The 27,322-nt window shown below is 35.7% G+C and overlaps 1 protein-coding gene across 1 annotated transcript; it reads right to left on the bottom strand.

Moving 5' to 3' along the window:
• Nucleotides 1-428: 428 nt before the first annotated feature.
• LOC121426159 (methylmalonyl-CoA mutase, mitochondrial-like) lies at nt 429-27,322 on the bottom strand. The gene is made up of 20 exons (XM_041622343.1): nt 27,259-27,322; nt 22,779-22,854; nt 19,983-20,114; nt 18,923-19,054; nt 18,022-18,128; nt 16,193-16,271; nt 15,228-15,332; nt 14,417-14,551; nt 11,754-11,871; nt 11,067-11,278; nt 10,518-10,694; nt 9,409-9,492; nt 8,997-9,102; nt 6,885-7,021; nt 6,437-6,508; nt 5,260-5,412; nt 4,443-4,583; nt 3,396-3,523; nt 2,410-2,498; nt 429-2,116 (listed from the first exon to the last, which is right to left on the bottom strand). Exons 2-20 carry the CDS (start codon nt 22,842-22,844, stop codon nt 2,037-2,039), a joined length of 2,253 nt encoding a protein of 750 aa, XP_041478277.1. The 5' UTR covers nt 22,845-22,854; nt 27,259-27,322; the 3' UTR covers nt 429-2,036.

The following is a 27,322-nucleotide window of genomic DNA, read 5'->3' on the forward strand; positions in this document are numbered from 1 at the left end:
AAAAGAATTCAGTTGTAAGCACGGCATAACTTTCTTCCTCTTACATTTCAAATGATCACTTGCATTTAAAGAATTATATCACTAAAAATAATTGTTGAAAAGATATATAATTTATTTCATAGTCTTATTTTCCAACATATACCTGCTTGTTTTGAATGCAACAATTTGTGCTCTATAACTTTGTACAAACGTAGCACATCTCAAATCAAATCATACATCTCACATACATTTTTGTCAAATTCACTGTAGGGGAAAATGTGAGACATATTTATTTATAAATAGGGCCAGATATTACCAAAATATTGAATGACATATGAATACACAAGTTCATAAATAACATGCCATAGATCAACAGATGTACAATCATTAAATGTATTTATAAGTGACTATGGTTTCTGCCCACACAGACTTTTTTCTCTTTAGTGGTACATTTTATATGTATTATTGTGAAAACAATAATAATATTAAGCACTTTGTTGTTAAATTATCTTAACTTTGTTCATTCAAAAAGGCAACATTAGGATTCGCTGTTGGTTGAGATACGACAATATATGTTACAAATTTTCAAAAGTAACAGTACTTGTTGCAAGTAGAAACAAAGTCAACAATTTGTTATTAATGAAATAATTAAGGCATAATTATTTTTGCCATTACCTAAAAAAACCCAGATCAAATAATTAAAAAAAATAGTAAATTTACAAGACTTGAAAGGCAGACATGCAAATCAACTGGTTTACTTCTGCTTGGTTTTATGCATGTTTGGATGCATGTAAATACCACATAAAGGAAAGTAACATATGTCTCACAAAATTACATTCATTCACCAGTGTGCATTGGAAATGCACACTATATCATAGAAACAACAGTACAAATTTTGCAACATCTTGTTTGTCATTCCAAAAGACGATCTTCTTATTTCACAGTCAAACAGTATTGCACACAAATAAGGTGAGATTAATGATACTTCAGGTGTGATAGGTAATATTTTCAACAAGCTTTGAGGAAAGGATCGGGATATATGTTTTTATATAAACAATTGAAACATGGTTACATTTCACTTCATGTCTTGTGGAGTGTTTCATGAAGAGTTTTGTCAGTGGCTTTCAGTGACATGTTACAAGCTACTGACAATTCTTGAATCTGATTCGCTGAGAGTAAGTTAGTTGGTAAAATCACAGAAAAAGAAAACTCTTCATGACATGCTCCCATTGTGTATCACTCAGAGTGGATTTATTAAGAGACTGATGAAACTTTTATTTTCATGTTAGTTTATAGCCATGTTTGTGTGATCAAAACGATACTAACAACAAAAAATAAAGAACATCTAGAAAGCATTCTTTTATTAAAAAAAAGAATTATGTGGGACTTTATAAAAACAAATTAACAATTAGATACATTTTACAATGACACCATTCTTGGGGGATACCACTTTAGTTTCTCGTGACACCCTACATCTGTGAGACAACTGTTTTATCTTCATCCTTGGAAAGAGAGAAGGGGAATATATATCGTTTCTCTTGCAGAAGATAGCCATCACTGCAGAGCGATATCAACAACAGTTTTTAATTTGTTTATGTATTGCAGAGTAAGTTCAGCAAAATTTGTGATAAACTGAAGTAAATCATCTTCAAATGAAGGGGGCTGCCTGACATAGCATGCAGCCTCTTACGAGCGTTCCCTTTGGTGGCAATAAGCAATATGAGTGTGCTCCAACAACTGTCTTCTGATTGTGATGTTAATAAAGCTTAATCATCATCTTACAATGAGAAGGTTTTGCCTCACATAGCATGCATCCTCTTCCTAGGTGTTTCCCCTTGGTGAAAGTGGCAACACTGTAGAATGCGTTCAGCAATGTTTGTGACATAAATGAAGATTTGTCATTATCTTACAATGAGAGGGCCTTGCCTCACATAGCATGCTCTCTCTTGCCAAGCATTTTCCATTGGTGAAAGCAAGTACTACACAGCGAGTTCCACAACAGTCAAATGTTTGTGATGCTAATGTTTATCATCATGTTATAATGAGTGGGGGTTGCCTCACATAGCATCTGCCCTCTTGCCAAGCTCCTCTTGAATGTCATCCACAACCTTGATAGCTGCTATGGGTATCCTTGTACCTAAAGATGAAGATGAGAGGAACATGATTTATTCCTCAACAGTTTTGCAACTTCAAATATTAAATCATAATACACATGTCGTGTAACAGATGGGATCTCAAATTCATAAAATAAAAGCTTTCAAGTGTAAATGTTGAAAAAAAATTGGTGTAATTGATAATTTGATAATTTTCTTTTTTTGTATCAATAACTAGAACTCAACTGAAGACACAACCATTTAAAATTACTTTTAAGTTAAAAAGGTGGAGAAAGAGATAGAAGGAGGCGGCGTTGGAGTAAATATAGACAATTACCTGGTCCAAAGATGCTCTTAACTCCTTCTTGGAAGAGGAAATCATAGTCCTGAGGTGGGATGACCCCACCAACAATCACTCCAATATCACTGGAAAGTTAATCAGATATCATGCATATTGTCATACAGGTGAATATGGCTATGTCAATTGTTTTGGGAGTACAGGAATCTGGGTGAATTCAGCAAAATTTGACTAAGAAGATGTAAAGGACACAATTTTGGCAAATTCTGGTATGAAAAAATGTTTTTTGTGTATTCACTTACCAAGTTTGGATTTCACCTTTTGTGATTGTGGAAAGGTTTCACCCCTGTGGAAAGACTTGTTAACTATTTTAATACAGAAGTTAAATTCCAATTTTACTTTATCTAATTTCAGAAAAATGTTTGGTGATCCAGATGATAAGTTCATATCCTACTTATTTTTATTATTGAAGTACTTCATTTGTATTTTGATTTGTTATTTTTGTATATACTTGGTCCTTGTTGACCCAATAAAACATATAAATACAAAAAAATTTGGATTTCACCTGTCAAATGGTTCCATGATGATCTGGAGAAAGAGCAATTATCTTGTATTACCATGAGCATTTGACCTTATGACCCCTATTTCTGATAAAATCAAAGTCACATCCATGCAAACACAAAAGCTGAAAGTCAAGTTATGTTTAAATATGCATATTGTGAGTCTTTGAAAAACATGATACAATACTACTGTGCATTTCACATAACACATTTCAGTACCTGACAATGTAAGCTAGACTTGTTTACATGAGGTTTAAAGGTTTTCATTCTGATGACACATGACTATCAAGTCTTATTGGCTTTTATGGGTGCACCCACTTCCATTGTTGTTCTGATTATATTTCTAATCTATTATTTCTATATAATGCATACTTTGATTTCATATTTGTATCATTTCAATTAACTTGGTATTTCCATTTGATCAGTTCATACTTATATTAAAAAAAATGGAAATAAATGACTCACCCCCTTCCCATCTTCTTCAAAGCTGCGATGAGTTCAGGTACGAGAGTCTTGTGACCAGCCGCTAGTGTACTCACTCCAACAACGTGGACATCAGCATCGATAGCTTGCTGTGCTACTTCACTTGGGGTCTACACATCAGAATGGATAATAATTCAGATGAATAAATCCACAATGATGGCAGCATAGATAAAGGTTTATTCAGATATGGCACAACAAAGATAAGCAACAATTTGTGTATGATCATTGTTAAAATTGATGTGATAGAAAAAACTTGAGACAAAATGCATTTTCCTTGTTGCCCACCTACGACCCAATTAAAAAAATATAACTTTTCACTGAAATCTAAACATGCCCATTAAAGCAGAAACGAACCAATAGCGCCATCTTGAGTCCTCAACTACTCATCCTGGGCATATTTCCTGACCCATAATGCTAGTGTAGTCTAGCAATATAGACCCACTTGAATGATACCATGCGAATTAACTACTCAATTCATTTATACCATAATAATTATATCACCAAGTAGCAAGACACTTTGCCTCTCAAAACATTTTAGTTTCTCTATATACAAATACAATTATAAGTCAATTTATTCTCTGCAGTATTAGTAGATATCTGAAAAAATGAACCAAGGTATATTTTTTTAAGACTCACTGTGAGAGTGAAAATGACATAAAGATAATCTAACATTTTTGGCTATCTATAGTAAACTACACACCTACAAATTGTTAACCGTATTCTAGACACAAACCGTTGTGATCCATTTATTTTGTCGTTACTGCAAAAAAGTTACAACAATGGCGACTCGGCCAACAATCCTCAACAGCCATAGGAGTAATTATCAGGGGTGTGAGTGGTCACAAATAAAAAGATCTGAAAAAAAGCTAAAGAATGTTAAAGTCTGAAATAGAAAGAGCTCCCATACTTTCTGTACAGATGAAAGTAAAAAGTAAGCTGAAATTAAGCTGAAAATCAAAACAAAAAAAATCTGAAATCAGATAAAATCTGAACTCTCACATCCCAGATTTATGCAAAGCCAAATATCACCTGGAAGAGAGGTCCAATGTCAACATCGAATCCCAGATCAGCAAAGCTTGTTGCCACCACCTTAGCTCCCCGATCATGTCCATCCTGGCCCATCTTAGCAACTAGGATACGAGGTCTTCTCCCCTCTGATTTCTCAAAATCCTATAAAGATATTAAATGTTTAACATTTACATGGGTGCCCAAACATGTTTGAGTTTGTTCTTGCAGTATACTTGATTTTAGCTTGTTTCCAGTATCTCTTTCTCTCTCTCACATATAATGTACACACACAATAAGTGCTACTCTATTTTTAACTTATCCATGCCACTTTGTTATTACTATTAGTACTATCATTATGATCATTTGAATATTATCCTCCTCCTCCTTTTCCTCTTCATTATCACATAATAATAGTAATAATAATATGCATTTTTAGAGCGCCATCTATCTAGAAACAATCTATTCCAAGGCACATTTATTATCATTACCCTGGCTTTAGCTCGAGCTGCCTTTCAGCGCTCGGACATGCAAGGAATTGATCCTGCCCATTCACCTCACCTGGGTCGAGTGCAGCAAAATGTGGATAAATTTCTTGCTGAAGGAAAACACGTCGTGGCTAGGATTCAAACCCATGACCCTCTGTTTGAAAGCCGAGAGTCCAAGACCACGACGCACCCACAATTTCAATCATATCAACATCATCAACATTATCATCATCATGATTTTCATCTTTATCATCATTATTATAATCATTATGATTATTGATATCATTTTTTTTCAGGAAGGGGCAACCTGCATAGTACCATCCTGAACATTTTAATCTGGATCTTTTACGTACCTCCACTCTGTTTATACAGGCCTGGATCTCCTCATTCTCACCATACTCTGACTTGTAGGCTCCGCTAACCATTCGATCGGTGGCCACGTAACGGGTAAACACCTTCTCCATCGCCATGGAGATCTCCTCCACGGTACATCTTGCTCTCGCTGCCTGTAAGGATGATGAAATAAACAATGGATGGATAAATTTAGCAACACCATCATCATATCAACTATTAACATTTAACAAGTAACATCAATCATCATCATCGTCACCACCATCAAAATTATTATCATCAATCATTATCATCATCATCATCATCATCATCATCATCATCATCATCATCATCAATCATCATCAACATAATCATTATCATCATCACCATCATCATCGTCATCATCATCATCATCATCTTATCATCATCATATTATCATCATATTATCATCATCATCATCATCATCATCATCAACATCATTATCATCGTCACCACCATCATAATTATTATCATCATCATCATCATCACCACCATCATAATTATTATCATCAATCAACATTATCATCATCGTCACCACCATCATAATTATCATCAATCATGATCAACATCATCGTCACCACCATCATAATTATCATCAACATCATTATCATCATCATCATCATCATCACCACCATCATAATTATCATTAATCACCATCAACATCATCATCTTCACCACCACCACCTCCTTCATCATCATCATCGTCACCATCATCACCATTTATCTTCTTGAAACTTGATAGTTATTCATATAATACCCCTTTCACTAACCCATCCTCCAATTATCCGCCTAAGAGTAATGCGGATAATTCAATAAAAATTGCATTCACAAACTCCGAAAAAAATCCGCACTATTTTTTATGAGCGCCAGACCTGAAAAAGGCGGATAATTGTCATGGTAACTGCACACGCCCCCTCCGATGGGGTTGTGTTGGAAAAGGGTGACCTTTTGTGACCGCACCATGGCAATTATCCGCATTACTTTGGAAATGCATTCACAAGGCCAAAATCTGGCCCCCATGCTGATAATATGCGGATAATTGCAGCATCAAAATAATGCGGATAACTCTGGTCCTGCTCCGATTTTACAACCAAATTATGCGGATATTATCCGCATAATTGGGTTTGTGAAAGGGGTATTAATCTTGTAACACAACTGTACCTGGACACAATACTCTAGAAGATTCCCATCCGTGGAACTGGCATCCGAGATGGCATTCAACGCAACCTCCGCCTGCAAAGAATAAAAAAATCAATTAGATGAATTTTCATTCATATATAAAATAGGCCTACTAAAAAAGTTAGTACAAAATAGAGTGCATTCACTTATTAGTTATCACCTAATATCTGGGAATGGATAGATTAAACAATGAATGTGCAAATTAATGGAATGGAGGGGTGAATTTGAAGGATTTTTAACAAAATGTAAAGTTTGATTTTAGAATTCATGTACATGTTTATCTGTTTTTATTGTTGCTCCTTCAATTTTGTGTAAATGAATATTCATCCCTAATATTTATGCTATTTTCTAGTGCATGACAAATCTACATTTTCAATAGACACATAAATATTTCTAATCTTCAAATTTATGAATCTTGAATGTAACCTACCTCAGAATCATTTCTCGATTGCTTGATATCTTTGAGTTTATTGATCTGTTTCTCTCTAACTTCAGTGTTATCAATGGCTAGCACCTCGACAGGCTCTTCCACAGCTAGCTTGTACTTGTTCACACCCACAATCACTTCTACAAATTGAAAAGAAAATTAGAATCTTGATAATAATAATAATGTACTTATATGGCACATAATAGTACCTTGTAGTTTCATTCCCTGAGGTCCTCCACCAGGAAGGGTAACTCAGGGCTGACGAGAATGGGAGTATTATCACTCTGTTTTGTTTTGTTGCAGGTTTTGCATATTTAGTTTTACTTTATGTCAGTGCTTTTGGAGGATATCTTATCGGCTGTGAGACCATTCCAGTGGGAGATTGCTTCAGGGAAGAAGGAATTAGCCAGTTGGGGAGTTGTGATGAACTTTGAAGCGACGTCATACCGTTCGTCATGGGATTATCTTAATCTCGTTATTTTTCTTGTGGCATATTTATTGAAGTCAAGTTGAGTTTCTCCATGGATAATCTTATATAAGTTGATAATTCAGTGATTTTGACTCCTTTCTTCAAGAGACATCCAGCCAAGTGTTGTCATTATGTTTGTGATGTTTGTGATATTCGTGATCTCCAATTAACAAATTAATTATTCATTACATAAGAAATCAAGCAAATTATTAATATGGTTTTCATTAAATTGAAATATTATTCTATATTAAACTAAGTAGTGTATTACATTGTAATATACATTAAATTTACATTACACTGCATTCTCTTTGCTAACACATGATAATATATTACATGGGATTAATTTGGTGCTGAACATATTGAATAAAACTATATTAAACTATATTATGCAACAACAATGAAAAAAGATAGGTCTTGATTGATGTCTTGAAATCAATGTCTTTATTACATGGTTTTGCTGAGGGACAAACATTCTGATAAAAAATCTGTACATACACATAAACCTGGGATGCCACATAGACTTGAAAAAAAATCATCTACATTGACCATTTTCCAACATAAAAAAACAATATAATGGCCAACAATATGTTAAAATAATAGCAGACCTGCCAACTTCTGGGAATGAAAAACTGCATTTCATAATAAAATGCTTGGCACACTCGCTCACCGTGGCGCTCAAGCAGCATGCAAGCTAAAATGCGCTGTGCTCTTGCAGATGAAAAAAAGAAAACATTGAAACATGTGTATATTTCACCCAGGTTTTTACAAAATGATTGAAAAAAACAAAAACATGTAACCTGAAATTACATTGATCTAATAACCATTTATTATTTATTTATTGATATATTCATATTCCACAATCATCAAAGTACATTTCGTAATCATGTTTACAATGAAAAAAAATGCAGAACATATGCAGGATTGAAACCATATTTGTGTACGCTTTATGAAATAGAGACCTATAGAGATGATTTTTCTCAATAAATCACGATTTAATTTTTTTTTATACAAAAAACAATTTTTTAAAGAAAAAACGTAATGCCGTATTTTGGTTGTAAAAACGTTCTAAACACGCCTAAAACGTACTGGTTGGCAGGTCTGTAATGGTCTGAAAAGTAACATCCCTGATAAATGTGTCATCAATGTGTACTGATATGACGAGTAAAGAGCTAAGCTCAAAACAACAAGTGGAATGCCTCTGGCGGTCTCAACATAGCAGCAGTGCTGACTTTGAAAACTACTATAACTCGCACAAGATGTTCAGTGATACTTGGTTACTCTTATGTCCACGTTTTATGAACTAGACCAATACACTTACAGAGATATGATGGTAATTCAACAAATACCTCCAATTTGGCCAAAATTCATTGACCTTATATGACCTTTAACCTTGATCTTGTGACCTGAAACTCGCACAGGATGTGCAGTGATACTTGATTACTCTTATGTCCAAGTTCAATGAACTAGACCAATATACTTACAGAGATATGATGGTAATTCAACAAATACCCCCAATTTGGCCAAAGTTCATTTCAAAAACTTAACCTTAGGTTAAGATTTGGTGTTGACGCCGCCGCCGTCGGAAAAGCAGCGCCTATAGTCTCACACAGCTATGCAGGTGAGACAAAAAGTGGCTGGATCCTCACCCTTTCCAGAGTCGATCCTAGCCTGTCGCTTTGCAGCGCATTCCTCAATCTTCAGCTTACAGAATCCATCAGCAACAGCCTTGGCCATGCCTCCCATTTCCTCAATCTGGAAGAAAAAATAAAAAAAAGATCACAAATACAAATATAGTAATATCTAGTTCTTATATATTTCATTATTATAAAACGACTCAAAGTATGTTCAAAGGACTTTGGATATTAATATTCTAGCTTTGGCCCGACACCTCTTTAAAGGTCACATAGTAAGACAATTATATTTTAAATAACTGTTCTTTATGAGATCTAATGGCATCTAAAGTCTTGCAATGGGTGGTATAATAAGTTGTAATAAAATGTAAATACTACAGTATTGTATCAGCTCAGCTCAATTGTCAAGTTATGATAATATAGTTACCTCTGTTATGAGATTGTTGGCTGCCTCGTAGATTTCATCTGTCAAACATTCCATCATGTGAGAGCCTCCCCATGGATCGACAATCTATCAGGTGATCAGATCAAGGGGATCAGGTGATCAGATCAAGGGGATTGGGTAATCATATCAAGGGGATCATGTGATCAGATCAAGGGGGTCAGGTGATCAGATCAAAGGGATCAGGTGATTAGATTTGTTTATGACAAAATATGAAAGATTTGTTTTTAATTTTACCCTTATACAGGGTCCTATATTGATTATCAACAAATATATTTTTTTTTACACAAATGCAATTGATTATCAACACAATATTAGTCCCAAAATTGATCCATGTACATGTACAGTGTCATATCAATTACAAATCAAAAACATGTTTTCAAAGTGTTACAAATTTTCTAAGCAAATTAACTAATCTTCCAACAATAAAATACTATCAGATACAATAAATGCAGTAAAGTACAAAATTACCACCATTTCATGAATTCCTTTCTTTTAGATTTGTTTTATATACTAAATTTTCTTATTATTAATTACTGACATAATACATTCAAATGCTGGCAAACAGCTCGCATTTGGCTCGAAAAAATGTCTTGTGTAATATTGTATTTGATCATGCTTTTCAGAAATGACTCTGATTCATATATGACTGTGGTCCCCAAGTATGTGCACCTAACAATTTGAGTTAAAATTTTACATGAATTTCCTTTTATTTCACAAAATCTTTCAGTAAATAATGTTCCACGTATTATTATGAGTAAGTGTACCAAATATCTCATAGAAAATTTGAAAGAAATATAGGATTTTCTTGGATAATACCTCGGGCAGTCATTTTCAGATTAAAAAAAAATTGGTACCCCATGTCTGTGCACCCATTCACTTTGCACATGATTCGGGTATTCATGAGAAAGGCTGCATTTTGAGGCCGTCACATGGAATGGCCAAAATTCATTATTTTTCCACCATTTTGAGTCGGAATTTTAATGAAAATCTGTCTATGTGTTGCATGTGTAAAGTTTGTATTCGTTGCGTATCTTCTTTTACTAGAATCGCGCAGATACATGTTTGCGCAGACTTGGGGGAACTTGCCATACCTTTGGAATGCCACTCTCTTCCTGTAGAATGATCTGTGTGTTCCTGGCGATACGGGCACTTGTGACCGTCGGGAGACCCAGGGCTTCGTCATAGGAGTTTGTATGCAGGGACTGGGTTCCACCAAACACTGCTGCCATGGCTTCAATCGTAGTCCTGATGACATTGTTGTATGGATCCTTCGATATATCAAATAGAAAAAAAAAACTTAAAGGAATCAGATATCACCACACAGAAAACTGATTTTTGTAGTAGGATTAGGATAAGGAGTAGTAGCAGTGGTTCTGACAGAAGTGGTAGTTCTGATTAGATGGAGGCATTAGATGGAGGCATCATGGTGTAGTGGATCTGATTCCTTTTTCTTAATCAGAGGGTCATGAGTTTAAATCCTACTCTTAAAGAAAGTCATCCACATTGTGCTGCACTCAACCCAGGTGAGGGAAATGGGTACCTGGAACAAACTTGGGTGGTTATTTTGGTAGGGGAATTAGATTAATTCTGTGATCATTACCACACCTAGAATTGATATTTTAGATTGTTGAAGCACCAACCTGTTCCGTAAGAGACCATCCCGATGTCTGTGAGTGACATCGAAGCATCATGGAGTTGGGTTTCTTGGGGTTAAAGTGATCCTTCATGAGATGGGCCCAGAGGCGCCGAGCCGCCCTCAGCTTGGCGATCTCAAAGTAGAAGTTCATGCCGATACCCCAGAAGAAGGATAGGCGTGGGGCGAATTCATCAATGTCCATGCCAGCTTTCAACCCTGGGAGGTGATAGCATCAGTGAATGGCAAATGTGAAAGATGTGATTATGAGAGAATTTTTTTCTAATTTCATGATCATGAATGGTAATTTTCCTTAAAGTGGACACTGCCATCACAATCATAAGCACTAACACCACCACCATCACCATCAATATCAGTATCATCATTATCATCCACATCATTAACATTATCACCAAGCTCATCATCACCACCTTTGTACGTACCGTCTTCATGAACATCCTCCTCATCATCAGTCCAAACTTTGTCAATTACTATAGTTATCATTAAGATTAAGAGGTCTGACTCTCACCATTTATATGACCATATGATGATCATCCTGTACAGGAATCCATCTACATGAACTGCATATTAAATTACCCTCAATCTTTCTTACATTATGACATAATGCCTGTCACGGATATATTAAAAATACATTAAAACTACCATAGACTACTGATTAAAATGAGAGTGGTACCTGTTCTGCAGTACTCCAGACCATCTGCTATAGTGAAGGCTAGTTCCAAGATAGTATCAGCACCAGCTTCTTGCATGTGGTAGCCAGAGATGGAGATAGAATTGAACTTGGGCATATGCTGCATCAAAAAGAGAAATAATCAAATGTTACTAATTATTCTATACAAGTATATTATGTCCCAGGACATAGGCATTTGGTAATGTAGACTAATGAATCACTGAAAAATTCACATATCATTAAAAAGTATAATACTATTGAATTAAACTACACTACATTATTAAACTACCGTATTTGCCGGCGTATAGGCCGCACTATTTTTTGATGAGAAAATGAAGCAAAGTCGGGGTGCGGCCTATACGTGACGATAGTCAAAAGCCGTGTCCCGCAAACGCTGAATACGTGGTCAAAACAGCACGTATGCGTACGTACGGGACTACAGTGACGCTTCCATTGTAATGGTAGTTAAAACAGCGCGTTTTTAGGATGAAATTATTAATTCCTATATAAGAAAACATTTTCAGTACCGATACATGATAACTTACTTTTCAAACTGAATTCTTTTTAGGTCTAAATTTGTTTCCATTAACGCAGCAGAGCTCAGAGACCGTGCCAGCGATCTCTGTTTGGTGCCGGCAATGGCATGTTTATGCAACACACCGTACCATACCGGTCACCGTACCGCACCGGGGTAATTGCCAATCGCAGGCAGCTTGTTCACGGCAATTATTTCATGCGCGCTAACAAGACATGTACAGTAGACTTTTGTTGGCAAAAAGCTATGTATTTGTAATGAATGTCATTATTGTCATTACTATTTATTTATGAAATTATGTGGAACATTGATTTAATATGTTTTCATTTCTATCTTCCTTGCAGGAGCCAGGAAGATTAGCAGCACCTCGCTCTACATTTTTTAAATTTATTTTTACATCGTCATCAATCGTAATGGAAAATAAAATGAAAATATTTACCTTTTGATCTTTTCTTTTGTTTTGCATCTCCAAGTCTCATTGGCCAATAAATAATAATAAAAACCTACCTTGCGATGTGTGCTGTGGTCTGCTGCGGGTAATGGCGGTAGTGGTGATGATTTATAAAATACATATAGGCTGGTTGGTTGTGAATACAAATATTTTGGATGAATTATGTGATGATAATGGTGATAATAATGATATAAGTACGATTGTGTCAATGCATAGGCGGCGGAAGCGGGGGGGGGGGGGGGGGGGTGGGGACAGATCCCCCCTAAATTGTTAGCTGATAACCTTTTTTTTTGCTTGTCAATTTTGTTTCCTGCCCCCCCCCCTAAAATGTGTTTGCCCCCCCCCCTAAAATTTAGGTTGATGACCCCCCCTTTTTTTCCTTGTCCAATTTTTTACCTGTGTCCATCACAAAATTTCATGTGGACCCTCCTAATTTTGTTGGCTTCCGCCACCAATGTGTCAATGAATTGCTATTTGAAAATGATAATTAAAGTTACAACATTGAGATGAGTGATGTTAGGCATTATGGATTATGATGACGACGAGGATGATGATAGAGCGTGTTTATGTTGACAATAGTAAATGATGCACGATTTGCGTGCGATAATAATGATGACACGGTGATACACGATGTTTGCATGAAATTTAATATTTTATTGCAGGTGGAAAAATAGCGTAAGTATTGAAAAAGAATCATGCCGCCTTCAATATTTTCCCGCTCAGGAAGAGATCGAGGGAACATCCCAAGGGGGGTCTGGAACGAGATGTCCAGGGCAGCGGGTCGGGCTGTCCAGGGTCGGGCTGTCCGGTGGTCGGGCTGTCCCGGAACCATGACAAGGTATGTAATTTGAAATTGCTTTGTGCGTGAATTAATAACGGTCTTTTTCAAGACCACAAACCTCCAAGAAAGAATCAGTGTTCGTCTTTATTTCACTTGGTCTTTACCTCTCAGTCTTTATTTCTCTCATATGACATCGCCGACTTCAATAAAAAAAACATTGAAACACCGCCCGTCATGCCCGTGCTTGTGTATTTATTCAACTTTATTTGTAAGAAAAGAATTAAGACGTTAATTGAAAGAAATAAAATATTCGCCGCGCTTGTTTATCTCCGCCACGCTTGTTTACCTCCGCAGCGCTTGTTTACCTCCGCAGCACTTGTTTACCTCCGCAGCGCTTGTTTACCTCCGCAGCGCTTGTTTACCTCCGCAGCGCTTGTTTACCTCCGCAGCTCTTGTTTACCTCCGCAGCGCTTGATTACCTCGGCCGCTTCTTCACGCCGATGGTGGATTATTTTCCTTGCGTCGCCTTCCGGGAAAGATGAAATACCGGTGGTAAGAAGAATTAAAGCATGCGTGTTCATTATTTCCCATTCCGCGGCAATTGTTGAACAATTTTCCAACCAAATTTTTGGTCCGACTTCGCCGGGAATTCTGTCATGCATTTTTTTTTTTTTTCAAAGATGATTCGCAAAATCGGGGGTGCGGCTTATACGCCGCCGCGGCCTTTACGCCGGCAAATACGGTACATCAAATACAACAATGAAAATTTCAAAAGTGAGAATAGATAGGTATTTCAGGAGTTCTTGGAGCAGGAGATGATGCCCCACTCCAATCCGGAGATCTTGGCTGTTGGCTAAACAATTTGAATCTGTATGCATAATGCTTGCATCAAAATTTACCTGAGAGGTATAAGCAAAGATGTCTCCAATAATCCTCATAGAAGGGGCTGGAGGGTAGATGTAGGTATTCCTCACCATGAACTCCTTGAGGATATCATTCTGAATGGTTCCAGTCAGCTGCTCTTGTTTCACACCCTGATGAAGAGGATGAGAAGGGGGAGGAAGAAAGGGTAGATACAGTGGAGGGGGGGGGGGAATTGGGGAGGGGGATCAATGGAAGGGAGAGGTGGTAGAAGAGAGACAAAGAGCAAAAAGAATTTAAAGGGGGGTATGCAGTAGTAGAGGATATTGAGGAGATATAAAGACAAAGCAAAAAGGTATCGGAAGGGAGGGTTAGAGGGAAAGGGATGGAGTGGATGAAAGAGATTGAGAATGTTTGTGTGTAATGTGAGAGGGGTGTACAGAGAGGTGGAGTAAAAACACGTAAATAATGTTAGGCACATCGATGCCGCATTATACAAACATAAACATTTTTCATTATTACTGCTATCCATTCCCCTTGCTAATTTTGAAGTAATAAACTGCTTTTCAGGAATACATAGTGATAAAGAGACTTAAATTATAATCATCCTTACATGGATCACAGAATCTTAAGAATCATATTCAAAGTTGAAATTTAATGTAAAAATTGTGCAGCTAGCTATTATAACTATTCAATAAGCTTGTCTGACTCTCAATGTTTGTATGTAGAATCTGTCCGATACATTTATAGAAATAAGAAATGTATTACATGATTAGATATTAAATAAATGTATTCTTGGGTACAGGTATCTATATAAACTTAGCAGTTCTAGTATTGACATGTACTTACTTTTTCCTCCGCGGCAACAATGAACATGGCCATGACTGGCAGAACAGCTCCATTCATCGTCATAGAAACAGACATCTTATCAAGTGGAATACCATCAAACAAGACCTAAAAAGAATAAAAATATTGTAGTGAGAACAAAAGGCAGATGGTCTTGTCATTGTTCATATTGATAAATGGAATCCTTAAACAAAGTTCGATATCTCTTTAAAGCAATAAATGAAGGAATTCATTCCGAGAGAAACTTAAATCACAAACATATATCTTCATGAGCTTATAAATGGTGATCCAGATTGGCATTTATATCAAAGTAAGAAAGGTTTCAACCGGAGGTTCCGTTGACCCTAGGTGTGCCCACCTCAACAACTACACTGCCCTTGACATTCCCCAATTATGAACATTGGATCCAAGGCAATTAAAAAAATTATAAATTGCTTGCCCTCCTGAGAGAATACTACATGGGCTTGGTTGCAACTGGGTTTGTCCAAAGATGTTTTAGAACACCCATTCTGGTCCCCAAAGAGTTGAGTACAAATGCACCTTAAAGATAAATTCCAGTTTTGGTAACTATCTCAAAATGACTTTTTACAGAATCTAATATAATGACCACCCAAGTGCCTGTTTGTATGAATAAGAAATATGTGCCAAAGGATTCTGGGAGAGATTGTGTAATTGCTGAGAAATAAGCAAAATAAGCGTGGATTCGGTCACTTCCGTCAGGTCTTTATTCCAGCAATAATAATAATACACTGTCCCACGTGTGCCTATTTGTGTTGGTGATCTTCAGTGTGAACATTTTTCAGTGTAGATTTCAAGATTTCACAAAGTTCAGTTTCTGTAACTGTACCAGATCTAGATCCTCGATGATATTCTGACAATTAAGCCTGGTTTTACAGACTTTCTCAAGAAATCAATGTTTACTGCAACTATTGGCATTTCTCTTTAACACTTAAAAGAGGCGTCCTTACCTTCATATCCTCAACTGAATCAATGGCTACACCTGCCATGCCCACATCACCATGTACTCTAGGATTATCAGAGTCATACCTGTAAAGAGATATCATCAGGGTTAAAAGGTCAACTTCTGGTGGAAGGTCGAAATAGGGAGGTCAATACAGAGTTAACGGTCAACCAAAGTTATCCAACTCTTGCACAAACCTCTCATCACATAAATATAATGAGGCACACAAAATAATAATAAATTGGTGCTTATAAACGTTCTTTGAAAACCTGATTATTCACCCTCAATTAATTAAGAGACAGAATTCCGTGAAGTATTTAGGCCTGATATTAAATAGTGATCTCTCATGTACATCTATGGTTGACTCTATTGTCAAAAAAGCTAATGCTCGCTTGAAATTCCTATACCGGTATCAAAATTGCATGAATACGAAATCCAGACGCATTTTAAGCTTTTCATTAATACAGTGTTTATTTGATTATGCTAATGCAGCATGGTACTGCAGTCTTGGAAAGGTTGATCAAAAAAAGGTTAGAATTATTCAAAATAAGACTTAGATTTATTACTTGCTTACACCCAAGAACACATGTTGGGAAGAATGAAATCGAAAAAGCTGGCCTTCTTCGCATAGACTTGAGGTCGCAACAACTTATACTTCACCATGTTCATAAAATTTTCTATTCAAACGAATATCATTACATATCAAAAAACTTTACAAGGTCATCTAATATTCACGGGCATGAAACAAGAAATAGTCTGTTTAACTTTTTTGTACCTATGAGAAAAGGTCAAATTGGCAACACATTTTATTATAATGGTATACATTTTTGGAATTCCCTCCCTAATCATGTTAAATCGGTTAAGACTTTTAAACAATTTAAAAGAGTATTGAAACAACACTTAAAAAATGTCCCCACTCTGTAATGTTAAATATTCTTTCTAATTTCATGTGTATCATGTAGTCTGATATATAACTTTTTAGTTATGATTTATTTAATCAACTTGTTTTACATTGTTTCATCATCTATTGTTGTTTGCGTGAAAGTTTGATGTTAAACTTATTTGTACTTCTTTTTATCTTAGGTGTTACGATTCATGAATCTTGTATTAGTTACGATGCATTTAGCGCTACTTAAAAACTGATTATAGTATAATTTTCATATGTAACCTTGAAGTAATGATCGTTTACTCAACCTGTTTTACAATTATTTTAATCATATTTTGCGTAAATGGTTTTTCATGGCAAACTTATTTGTTTTTGTCTTTTTATATGTTATGTTTTACAATTCTTCGTGTAAATTTAGTTGTCTAGACTTAATTGATGTAGTTTGTAAATTTCTATAGGTGTTTTTCATATTGTCAATTACTGATGTAAGGACCCCATTGGAAATAAGCCATCTCGGCTTTCATGGGCAATCCTGTCAAGGTATACACTACTGTTCATATTTTCATGTACTTGTTCATAGTTACCTGACAAATAAAATCAATCAATCAATCAATCACTCTTTTTAGTAGGTTTTCTATCTTCCTTCCTTCTTTTTCTTTTTCGTTTTTCTTTATTGCGCCATGAGCAACATTTTATGATGGATACGGCGCATTTCAAATGTTCATATTATTATAATCAATCAAAACTGCTCTATGCGCTTTACATATACAGAGTACTCTCCAATATTACAATTATGCAACAACAAAAATAAGTATGTTTTCAGATGTCTTTTAAATGATTTGACAGATGTACAAGACAGAAGATGAATTGGTAAATTACACAATTTTTACACAAATATTCAATAACAGAGAGACACTTGGAATGAAAGAGGAATATTAGGAGTATCTTACCCTCTATGAGTTGCCAAGTCAAAAGCTACACTGAGGCCCTGTTGGCCAGCCTTGATGTTCTCACGGTAAAACCTATTACTCTCTTCCACAGTACTAAAACCTGCATACTAACTCATAAAACAAAATAAGGGATCAATGTCACTATATACAAAGCAATAAAGCAATACATGTACAATATTACATCAACTACACAATATTAATCAACATCACTACATACAAAGCAATTGATTATTTATCTACTACTTAATATCACTCATGTAATGAAATTAATCTTGAATCTTCTGATTCTTGCATTTCCTGTTGGTCAGTGTAATGGTATAAATATCATCACCAGTGAATCATGAACAGCGATTCTTAAAATACATCATTCCAACAGGCTTTATTATATGCTGAATCAACTATCACGACTGAGACTACTAAATATTCATATTTACTCCTATAAACACCACTACCACTTCCACAATTACTACGACTATTAACTACTACTCCTACTACTGCTCTCCTACTCCAACTGGTTGGTTATCAATAGTGTTTTCGGCATATCAACCGATTTTGACTGTGATTGCCACCTTTTTTAAATTAAACAGAACTGTCTTTTTGTTTTAAACATTTGTCCATTCACAGAAATAATCATTTTATTTGGATTTTCTTTTCAATTTGAAAAGGGTGACATTAGATTACCCAACCACATCCTGAAATAATTGTTCATTTTACATCATGAAGACTTCTCAGGCATAAAATCCGAAGTACTTCTTCAGGATTCTTAGGCAAACTTTATGATAATTACAATAAGCCTCAAGAACATTAAATATTTTGATGCTGACTAAATATGTTTCTCTCTGCAGATTTGAATCATCCCTCTCTTTTAGATTCCCAAGAATAAACCCCATGAGGACCATACCTGTCTGATTGTCCATGGTCTCTGTGCATACATAGTAGGATAAGGTCCTCTGGTATAGGGGTATTTGCCTGGTAAGTCATCAGGGTGATCTGCGGTGTCTTGCTGCGTGAAGAGCGGCTTCAGAGAAATACCCTGTTCACATGGAAATATGGACTTAGTATTTGAATACAAATATTTGATGACATGATGTCATTTTAATTCATCTTGGAAAATAGTCAATCAAAATGGAACTTTCAAAAGTGTTATTTACATAAATAGTGATTTGCTGTAAATGCATGAATATTAAACAGAATAATACAGCAATATAAGAAAAACACTGATGTTGCCAATTTGCAGAATAGAAGCTGATAAATTAAAGATTAAAATCATTTATTTTTCTAGGCCCTGTAACACACAGCTTAGCATTTGTTTGTAGAGCTAATTTTTACACTTGAATACACTGATCATGATGTACAATCAAACATAGAAAACCAACTCTATTTGATCAAGCGTTAAGCTTTGAGTACCAGGGTCCTGCAACACAAAGATTAACGATTGATTGTACGATTGATTGAACTTATTGCAATCAATGGTAAAGATATTGCTCTATAATGATTGCTACATTTTGTGTTATGGGCCCCAGGTCCCTGAATGGGTTAGAGAAAATCACTGATATTGCCAATTTGAAGAACAGGAGCAGATGAATTTCTTTTTCTGGGCCCCGTAACACAAAGTTAAGCAATTGATCATAGGGACGTATTTTACGCTTGAATACATTGATCTTTATATACAATCAAATGTAAAAATCAAATGGACTATCGATGTCTAAGCTTTGTGTAACAGGCCCCTGCATAGGTTTGAGCAAGTCATTGATAATACCAATTTGCACACAGAAGCTTATGAAATTAATTTCTTTTTTTCTAGGCCCTGTGACACAAATCTGAGTCGTTGATCGTAGAGCTGATTTTACACTTGATTACATTGATCACTATGTGCAATGATGCAATCAAACCTAGAAATCAATTATATGGTTAATTGCTAAGCTTTGTGTGGTAAAGCCCCCATATGGGTGAGAGCTTACCTCGGGAGAATGCCACGTGAGTTTCTCCTTGGGGTCGGCTCCCCTTAACTGTTTCTCGGCAAGCTTGGTCCATTCTTCATTCAGTGGTTCTCTGTGTATACAGCTCACACATGTTACCCTTGGGATTCCAGCCTAAAGTAACAGTAACAAAAAATATATATAATCAAGAGGAGAGAGAGAAGGAAAGAAATTATCGGTTGTAGTTCAGCTCATCATAAAGAGCTGGGTACAAAAAAAATGTTATTAAAGGACAAATCCACCCCAACAAAAACTTGATTTGAATAATAAGAGAAAAATTCAACAAGCATAACACTGAAAATTTCATCAAAATCGGATGTAAAATAAGAAAGTTATGGCATTTTAAAGTTTCGCTTATTTTCAACAAAATAGTTATATGAACGAGCCAGTTACATCCAAATGAGAGAGTTGATGACATCACTCACTCACTATTTCTTTTGTATTTTATTATATGAAAATATGAAATATTTTTGTTTTCTCGTCATTGTCATGTGAAAAGAAGTTTCATTCCTCCCTGAACACGTGGAATTCCATTATTTTAACATTTTGTGCTTCAGGCAAGGAGGTCCTAATTGTCAAATTCGTAAAAATTTAAATATTGTATAATTCAAACAATAAAAAACAAAAGAAATAGTGAGTGACATCACTAACTCACACATTTGGATGTAACTGGCTCGTTCATATAACTATTTTGTTAAAAATAAGCGAAACTTTGAAATGTCATAACTTTATTGCATTGACGCCCAATGGCGACAATGCATTGTTCTTGTTCCATATTCCTATTCCGTAATCTTCTTCTTCTTCTTCTTCCACCAAAATCCCATTTGTTTAACACATGGTTTTGTTAGCTCTACCCTGACTCCGTCCCTGATCCAAATTCATCCAAATTTGGTAGACATGTTGTCCAGCATCCCTAGTTGTGCCTCTCGTCTTCCATTTTCCAAAATCACTCATGCATGACCATCCAGGCGCCATTTTGTCAATTTCAAGTCCATTTGCATACCATTCTTCATTCTGTCATATCTCAGTTATCCTGCATGCTACAGACTTCTAACAAATTGCTATAGATAGTCCAAGAGTTGCTCCATCATCTGCGACGTATAACTTGACCTTCAAAATGCCATCTTCATGCCTTAAATTCAAATCCGAAATAGCCTTCCTTCAAAAACTTCATATTTATTGAAATGTAATGTCTAAAAGTCGTAAAATGGCCGTAACTTTTCTGTTTTTATTCATTTTGCGCTCATTCTTTTAGAAATTGATCACGGTATCATAACATACATGCTACTAAGTTTTCACGCATCATTGATCTTCCGTCATTGAAATAGCGCCCTCTAAAGTTTAAAAAACGCTTACCTTTGAATGCCCCTCATTGCGTCATGCATGGCCAAACCCGTACCCTTTCTTGGATTTAGGGTCTTCAAGATATGCCCTTTCATGCCATTTAAAAAAATATATACCTTACAACTGACGAAATCTCAAAAATGCTCCCGAAAATCAGCAAAATACCCAAAAATGCACTTTACTGCCAGCACAACTTCAACTTGCTCTTATTTCCTTATTATTGAAGCTTATTCTTTTTAACTTGGCAGATATGAGTATTGATATATACTTAAACAGTTCGTTAATGTTTTGTAACAGAAACTAACAAATTGCTGACGTCAGCTTAAAATTATTGTGCAAAACCTTCATTTTTAATGTCTTTCTTTATATGGCATTTACTTCCGGTCTATTGCCTCCACACAAATAAAAGTGGTATCAATGTCACCGCATTGGAATACTCTTTCCAGTGATACCAAATACGACATAGGTTACAACAGAAAATTTCAAGATAAGTCAATCTGAACACATGGTATACTGCTCACAATGCACACATTTTCAACAACCACGTATGGGCCGCCATATGGTCTAAAAAATTTTACTCGAGAATGTAACTTCCTATGGACAGCAAAATGTGCTAATATCCAATTTGATTAACATGTAATATTTGTTAGTCCTCCCCTGCCACCGTTCCTCATCAAAATTCATTCTAATTTGGTAGACATGTTATCGATAATTAGTGACCATAACTTTAGAAATAGCGCCCTCTATTGCAAAGTCTTAAAATAATTGAATTGCCATAACTTCCTTTGAATTTATTTTTGTCTCATATTTTCAGGGTTTGCCAATTGTATCATTTCAAATAATCTAACTGTGTTTTACGCATCAGTGACCATTCCTTTAAGAAATAGCGCCCTCTAATATTTTGAGAATGTATATCATCTACAGTTTTCTTTCTATCTCCTTCTGTTTCTTGCCCTCTATTAAATCAGAGGCGTCAATGCATGCACATCGTTCTGAAACGATTGCAGTTCTAGTTTTACATCCGATTTTGATGAAATTTTCAGCATTGTGCTTGTCTGATTTTTCTCTATTGATTCAAATCAACATTTTTCTGAGGTGGACTTGACCTTTAAATTACTGACAAAGAAATTTGGGAACCATTTCATGAAAGCTGTTTACAATGATATGTCAGCTCTGATATTTTAAATTAACTGATAATTCTTTTATCTTAAATCACTTTAAAGCACAGATATCTGACTCTGATTGTTACCCCCCCCCGGCAAAAAGAAAAACAAACAGACTTTTAGTCTAGAACTGTGCCTGCCAAGGTACTGACACATGAGACACACAATCATTGCCTCAGGATGTGCCTGTCTCAAGGAACTTTACACTGACTCTTTTTTGCCTGTATTGAGAGCCTATGCACACAGATTTTATATTCTTGAGAATCAATACCTTATGAAGAAGTTGAGCTGAATGCCATCGGGCAGTTTGAGCCAGGGCTGGTCTTAACTTCCACATTCTTGGTTCCCTGTATGACAAAGGAGAATACATTTGTATTGTGACTTAATCAGATGAAACATCAGAAATAAACTGCACCTATATATTCTTTTCATTTCATGTTGATATCACTTTGAAAAATTGTTTGTCCTTGTACATGTATTTTCTGAGCAAAATTTTCAACTTCGTATGTGCTGGAATGTTCACTGTGAAAGTATATTCTAAGACAAAGATAAAGAGTCTTCATGAGTAATAGCAACATTTATGCCAAAATAGAACCCTTTTCATTATAAGAAATTAGTGAGCAAAATGAGCAGATTATCTGATAGTTTTGCAGTACAATTATTTTATTTTTACACTATAGTGCCTAATTTCAGCTCCTGAAAATGGCTAAGAATTCAGATATTACAAAATTTGGATCTGAAAGTAAATAAGGTGTGGAAAACCATTTCCCTCCAAATGGTAAAATTTAAGAATATCATAATAGGTTGTAAGTTCTAACAAAATTATCATCAAAATCTAACTTTTCTTCATGAAATGCTAGACCAAATGTTTTTTTATTAGGAATTGCTGATAGGACAATTGTGCAATTGTTGGGCTGGTCAACAAGCCAACAAATTGAGAAAATAATGTGTTTCGATTGTCTGACAATACATGTAGTGATCAGTCCACAGAATCGTGCAACTGCTTTCCATGACCAAAGTCAAGATAAAAAAAGATGACTGCATTAAAAACAGCAAGTATTCTTGCAGTTCCTAAATAAAATAACTTTTGTTTCGGTCTAGCATTTTGCAAAGCAAAGAAAAGGGAGATAAATTCTTTGGCCTGTATTCTGAAGTCAGGTTTAACCTAGACCATGGTCTAACTCTGTGCTAAAATTATGGGGAGCCAACAATTCAAAAATCTGTTTATATTGTATATTTCTTATGTTTATTATTATGTTTCCTTTTGCTGTCATAATGAAGAAAGCTAATAGTTATCATTCCCAGACAATTATGACAATATGGGTGTCATATGAGTTTATAAATTGGATGTGTACTGTATGGATTTGTGCCCCAATTGGCGCTCCATAGTTAAACCACAACTTTAAACTAGGGTTTAAAGGTCAAGTCCACCCCAGAAAATGTTTATTTGAATAAATAGAGAAAAATCAAACTAGCAAAACACTGAAAATTTCATCTAACTTTAAAGTTTGGCTTATTTTTCCACAAAACAGTGATATGCACAATTCAAATGAGAAAGTCGATGATGTCCCTCACTCACTCTTTCTTTTGTTTTTTATTGTTTGAATTATACAATATTTCATTTTTTTATAGATTTGACAATAAGGACCAACTTGACTGAATCATATAGTATTAGAAATTGCTCATTCCACATATTCAGGGAGGAATTAATCGTTGTTTCACTTGACAATGAGGAGAAAAATAGAATTTTCCCTATTTCATATAATAAAATACAAAATAAATAGTGAGTGGATGATGTCATCAGTCTCCTCATTTGCATACCCACCAGGATGTGCATATAACTAATTTAAGCAAAACTTTAGAATGTCATAATTGTCTTATTTTACATCAGATTTTTATAGAATTTTCAGTGCTTGTTAGATTTTTTACTTTTTATTCAAATCAATTTTTTGTTGGGGTGGACTTGTCCTTTAATTGAGAAGCTCCAGAGGAAGAAAAAAATGGGGAGAAAATTCACAGACCTAGACCTGTCCGACATCCTAAATATGTTATGTTTAATCGGTCTATGTGGGTCAAACAAAGCTAAAGCATGCTTTTTGCATGTTGCAATATGCATACAGATTATGATGGTTTCAATCTAACTTTGATGTGAACCTTATCATGTATGCATAATTGTGTAGAATTTAGTTAATTGTCACCCATTTACCTGACCTTTGCAAATGCAGTTAGTTCTTGAACTGTTTGTTTCAAACTTTTTAGTTCAAATTTCACGAAAACATACTTTCATCAAAATTGACCTTTTTTAAAGCGATTTAAAAGGGCCAGGGAGGAAACAAATTGAAAAGACTCTGAATACAACTGTAAGAAACTATGACCCTGAATACATTAAATTTGGATTCATCATGACTGGCAATGATGGAAAATCATAAGCAATGTGTGTCGAATGTTGAAGGTATTCAGCATTCTTGTTATTAAGTTATGTTGTCATGGTTGTACACGTTTGGAGGAGGGGCTCAAAGGCCGGCTACCTAAAGTTATATGCACTAATGTGCCCATTATAATCATTGTTTATCTTTGAGTCGAGACAAGTAGTCATATTGCTTTCTTAAAATTTTGGTAGGTTGGCCTCGAAAATATTTGAGAGTCAAAGTGGTACTCGAGTAAAAAAAATTTAACCGAGTTCACAATATGGGGCCATTATGTCAAAACATGCTGAATGATATTGTATTTACTTTGTTTTCATCTGCCAGCTGGAAATCGTTTTCTAGCCCTAAAAAGAAAATCTACATTAGACCAAAAGCTTTGTGTGGTCTCAGTTGTTTTGGTTGTTCCACTGAACTCTGTTGGCTCCATTCAACAATTACAGAGACCGAAGTTCTAACTCGTTTTGTACAGGGACTTCATGGCAAAAATAGACAAATTTAAAAAATCGATTCAACCATTTTCAAATTATTCATACCAACGTCCACAACCTAACTAGTCTATCATGTCTTAGTGCTGTAATGATATTTGGACTAATTACTTACCCTAACTTCTTGCCTTGGAACTGGTTATACTACTAATCAATATCTTCAAATCGTTCATTGGACTATGTAAGCTTGGTTCTGAAAAACACGACAGACTCCACCCACAGAAATAAAAATGCTTTTTTTCATTTATGGCAAGTTCCCCAAGTCTGCGCAGTCCCCCTTGTCTGCACACACGCGTATCTGCACGATTCTAGTCAAAGAAGATACGCAACGAGCATGAACTTTACACATGCAATACATAGACAGGTATTCAAGAAAAAATCTGATTCAAAATGGTGGGAAAATAATGAATTAAGGGCATTTCATGTGACGGCCTCAAAATGCAACATTTCTCATCAAAATCCCTGAATCGTGTGCAAATTGAATGAGTTCGCAGACATGGGGCACCATTTTTTTTTTCAATCTGAAAATGATTGCCCAAGGTTTTTTAAAAAAAAATCCTATATTTTCTTTCATTTTTATTGAGAAATTCAGTACACTTACTCTTAATAATATAAGGAACATTATTAACTGAAAAATTCTGTGAAATAAGAAATTCATGTTAAATCATTCTCAGAGATGCCTAGTTCAAACCAAAGACCAGCTATGCGTGAGATTTTCTGTGAATCTGAGTGAGATCACAGACATTGTGTACAAATGTATATGAGGATAGGCTGTGATATTTGCGTGAGACAGAGATTTGAGGGGATGAACAAGGGTCCAAAATGCTTGAGTCTCACACATAATGCATGAGACTTGGTAGCTCTGCATTCTTAACTCAAATTGCTAGGTGCGCAGACTGTCTTGGGGCCCACCATCATAACTTTTTAAGTTTATTTGTTTTCTGTTTTGTAAGGCCAAAATGGAATGATTAAAAAAAGTGACTTCAGCTTTCGCGCAACTCCCACTTCCTTGGTTTATCAGAACTTAATACATAAACATATGGGCAATCCTGTATTTTAGGGGTCTAAATTATTTTAGGTTGCTAACTTCAGTTAGTATAGAATAACGGTATACCTAAAGCTGTCGGGGTGTCACGTGACCTGGGACTAGTCATGGCCGGGCCGGGAAGGGGGGGGTATGCAATGAAGATATATAATGCCATGCAGCACACCTTGGTTTTAGGGCGTTTTATCATTTGGGGCATAATACTAGGGGGTATATTCTGAGCACTTATGGGTGAAGGATGAAGTTTATAATGGTATATCAAACCAACGCCAACGGTAATCAGCGTTACTTGTCATGGCGGGGGGGGGGTTATAGAATGAAGAAATAATAAACGGCCTGCCATACCCGGCACGTACGTACGCACTACCGTCAACAGCGGTCGTGAAGCTGTTGCCTGAACTGAAGTTAGCAACCTAAAATAATTTAGACCCCTAAAATACAGGATTGCCAACATATGGCCATTGACTCTCTGTACTGATCGAGTTAACGTTAGAACTTCAGTCTCTGTAAATTGAGTGGAGCCAAATTATATACCGGTATCAGCCAATATGAGCGGAAGGGTGAAACCGCCCTACGCCAGCGGTCCCCCGTACAAAACGGGTCCTTACCAGAATCAAATAGTCCAGCACTCCCTTCGCATCGCCTAGCGATTGCGTCACAATCAATTTCTATCCTTTCTACTCATAAAATCCCAGCTCTAAGTACACATTAATCTATTTATTACATGAAATGTCTAATGGCAAAACAAATCTCATCAAATTTTTGCTTAACTTACAAAATATTAGACTTATTTACCACAATTTTTCTCCGAGGAAGACAAAATGAAGCCTTTGATTAGTTGAGCTTGTATGGTATCTTC

This window comes from Lytechinus variegatus, chromosome 13 (assembly GCF_018143015.1).
Source record: "Lytechinus variegatus isolate NC3 chromosome 13, Lvar_3.0, whole genome shotgun sequence".
NCBI lineage: Eukaryota > Metazoa > Echinodermata > Echinoidea > Temnopleuroida > Toxopneustidae > Lytechinus > Lytechinus variegatus.

Bases quoted from the DNA above. Each gene is read 5' to 3' on its own strand.
- LOC121426159 (XM_041622343.1), bottom strand. From the start codon at position 22,844: ATGTGGAAGTTAAGACCAGCCCTGGCTCAAACTGCCCGATGGCATTCA. The intron at 19,055-19,982 runs GTAAGCTCTCAC...CCATGTGAACAG, and splicing joins TCACGTGGCATTCTCCCGAG to GGTATTTCTCTGAAGCCGCT. The intron at 10,695-11,066 runs GTTGGTGCTTCA...GATATATCGAAG, and splicing joins GATGGTCTCTTACGGAACAG to GATCCATACAACAATGTCAT.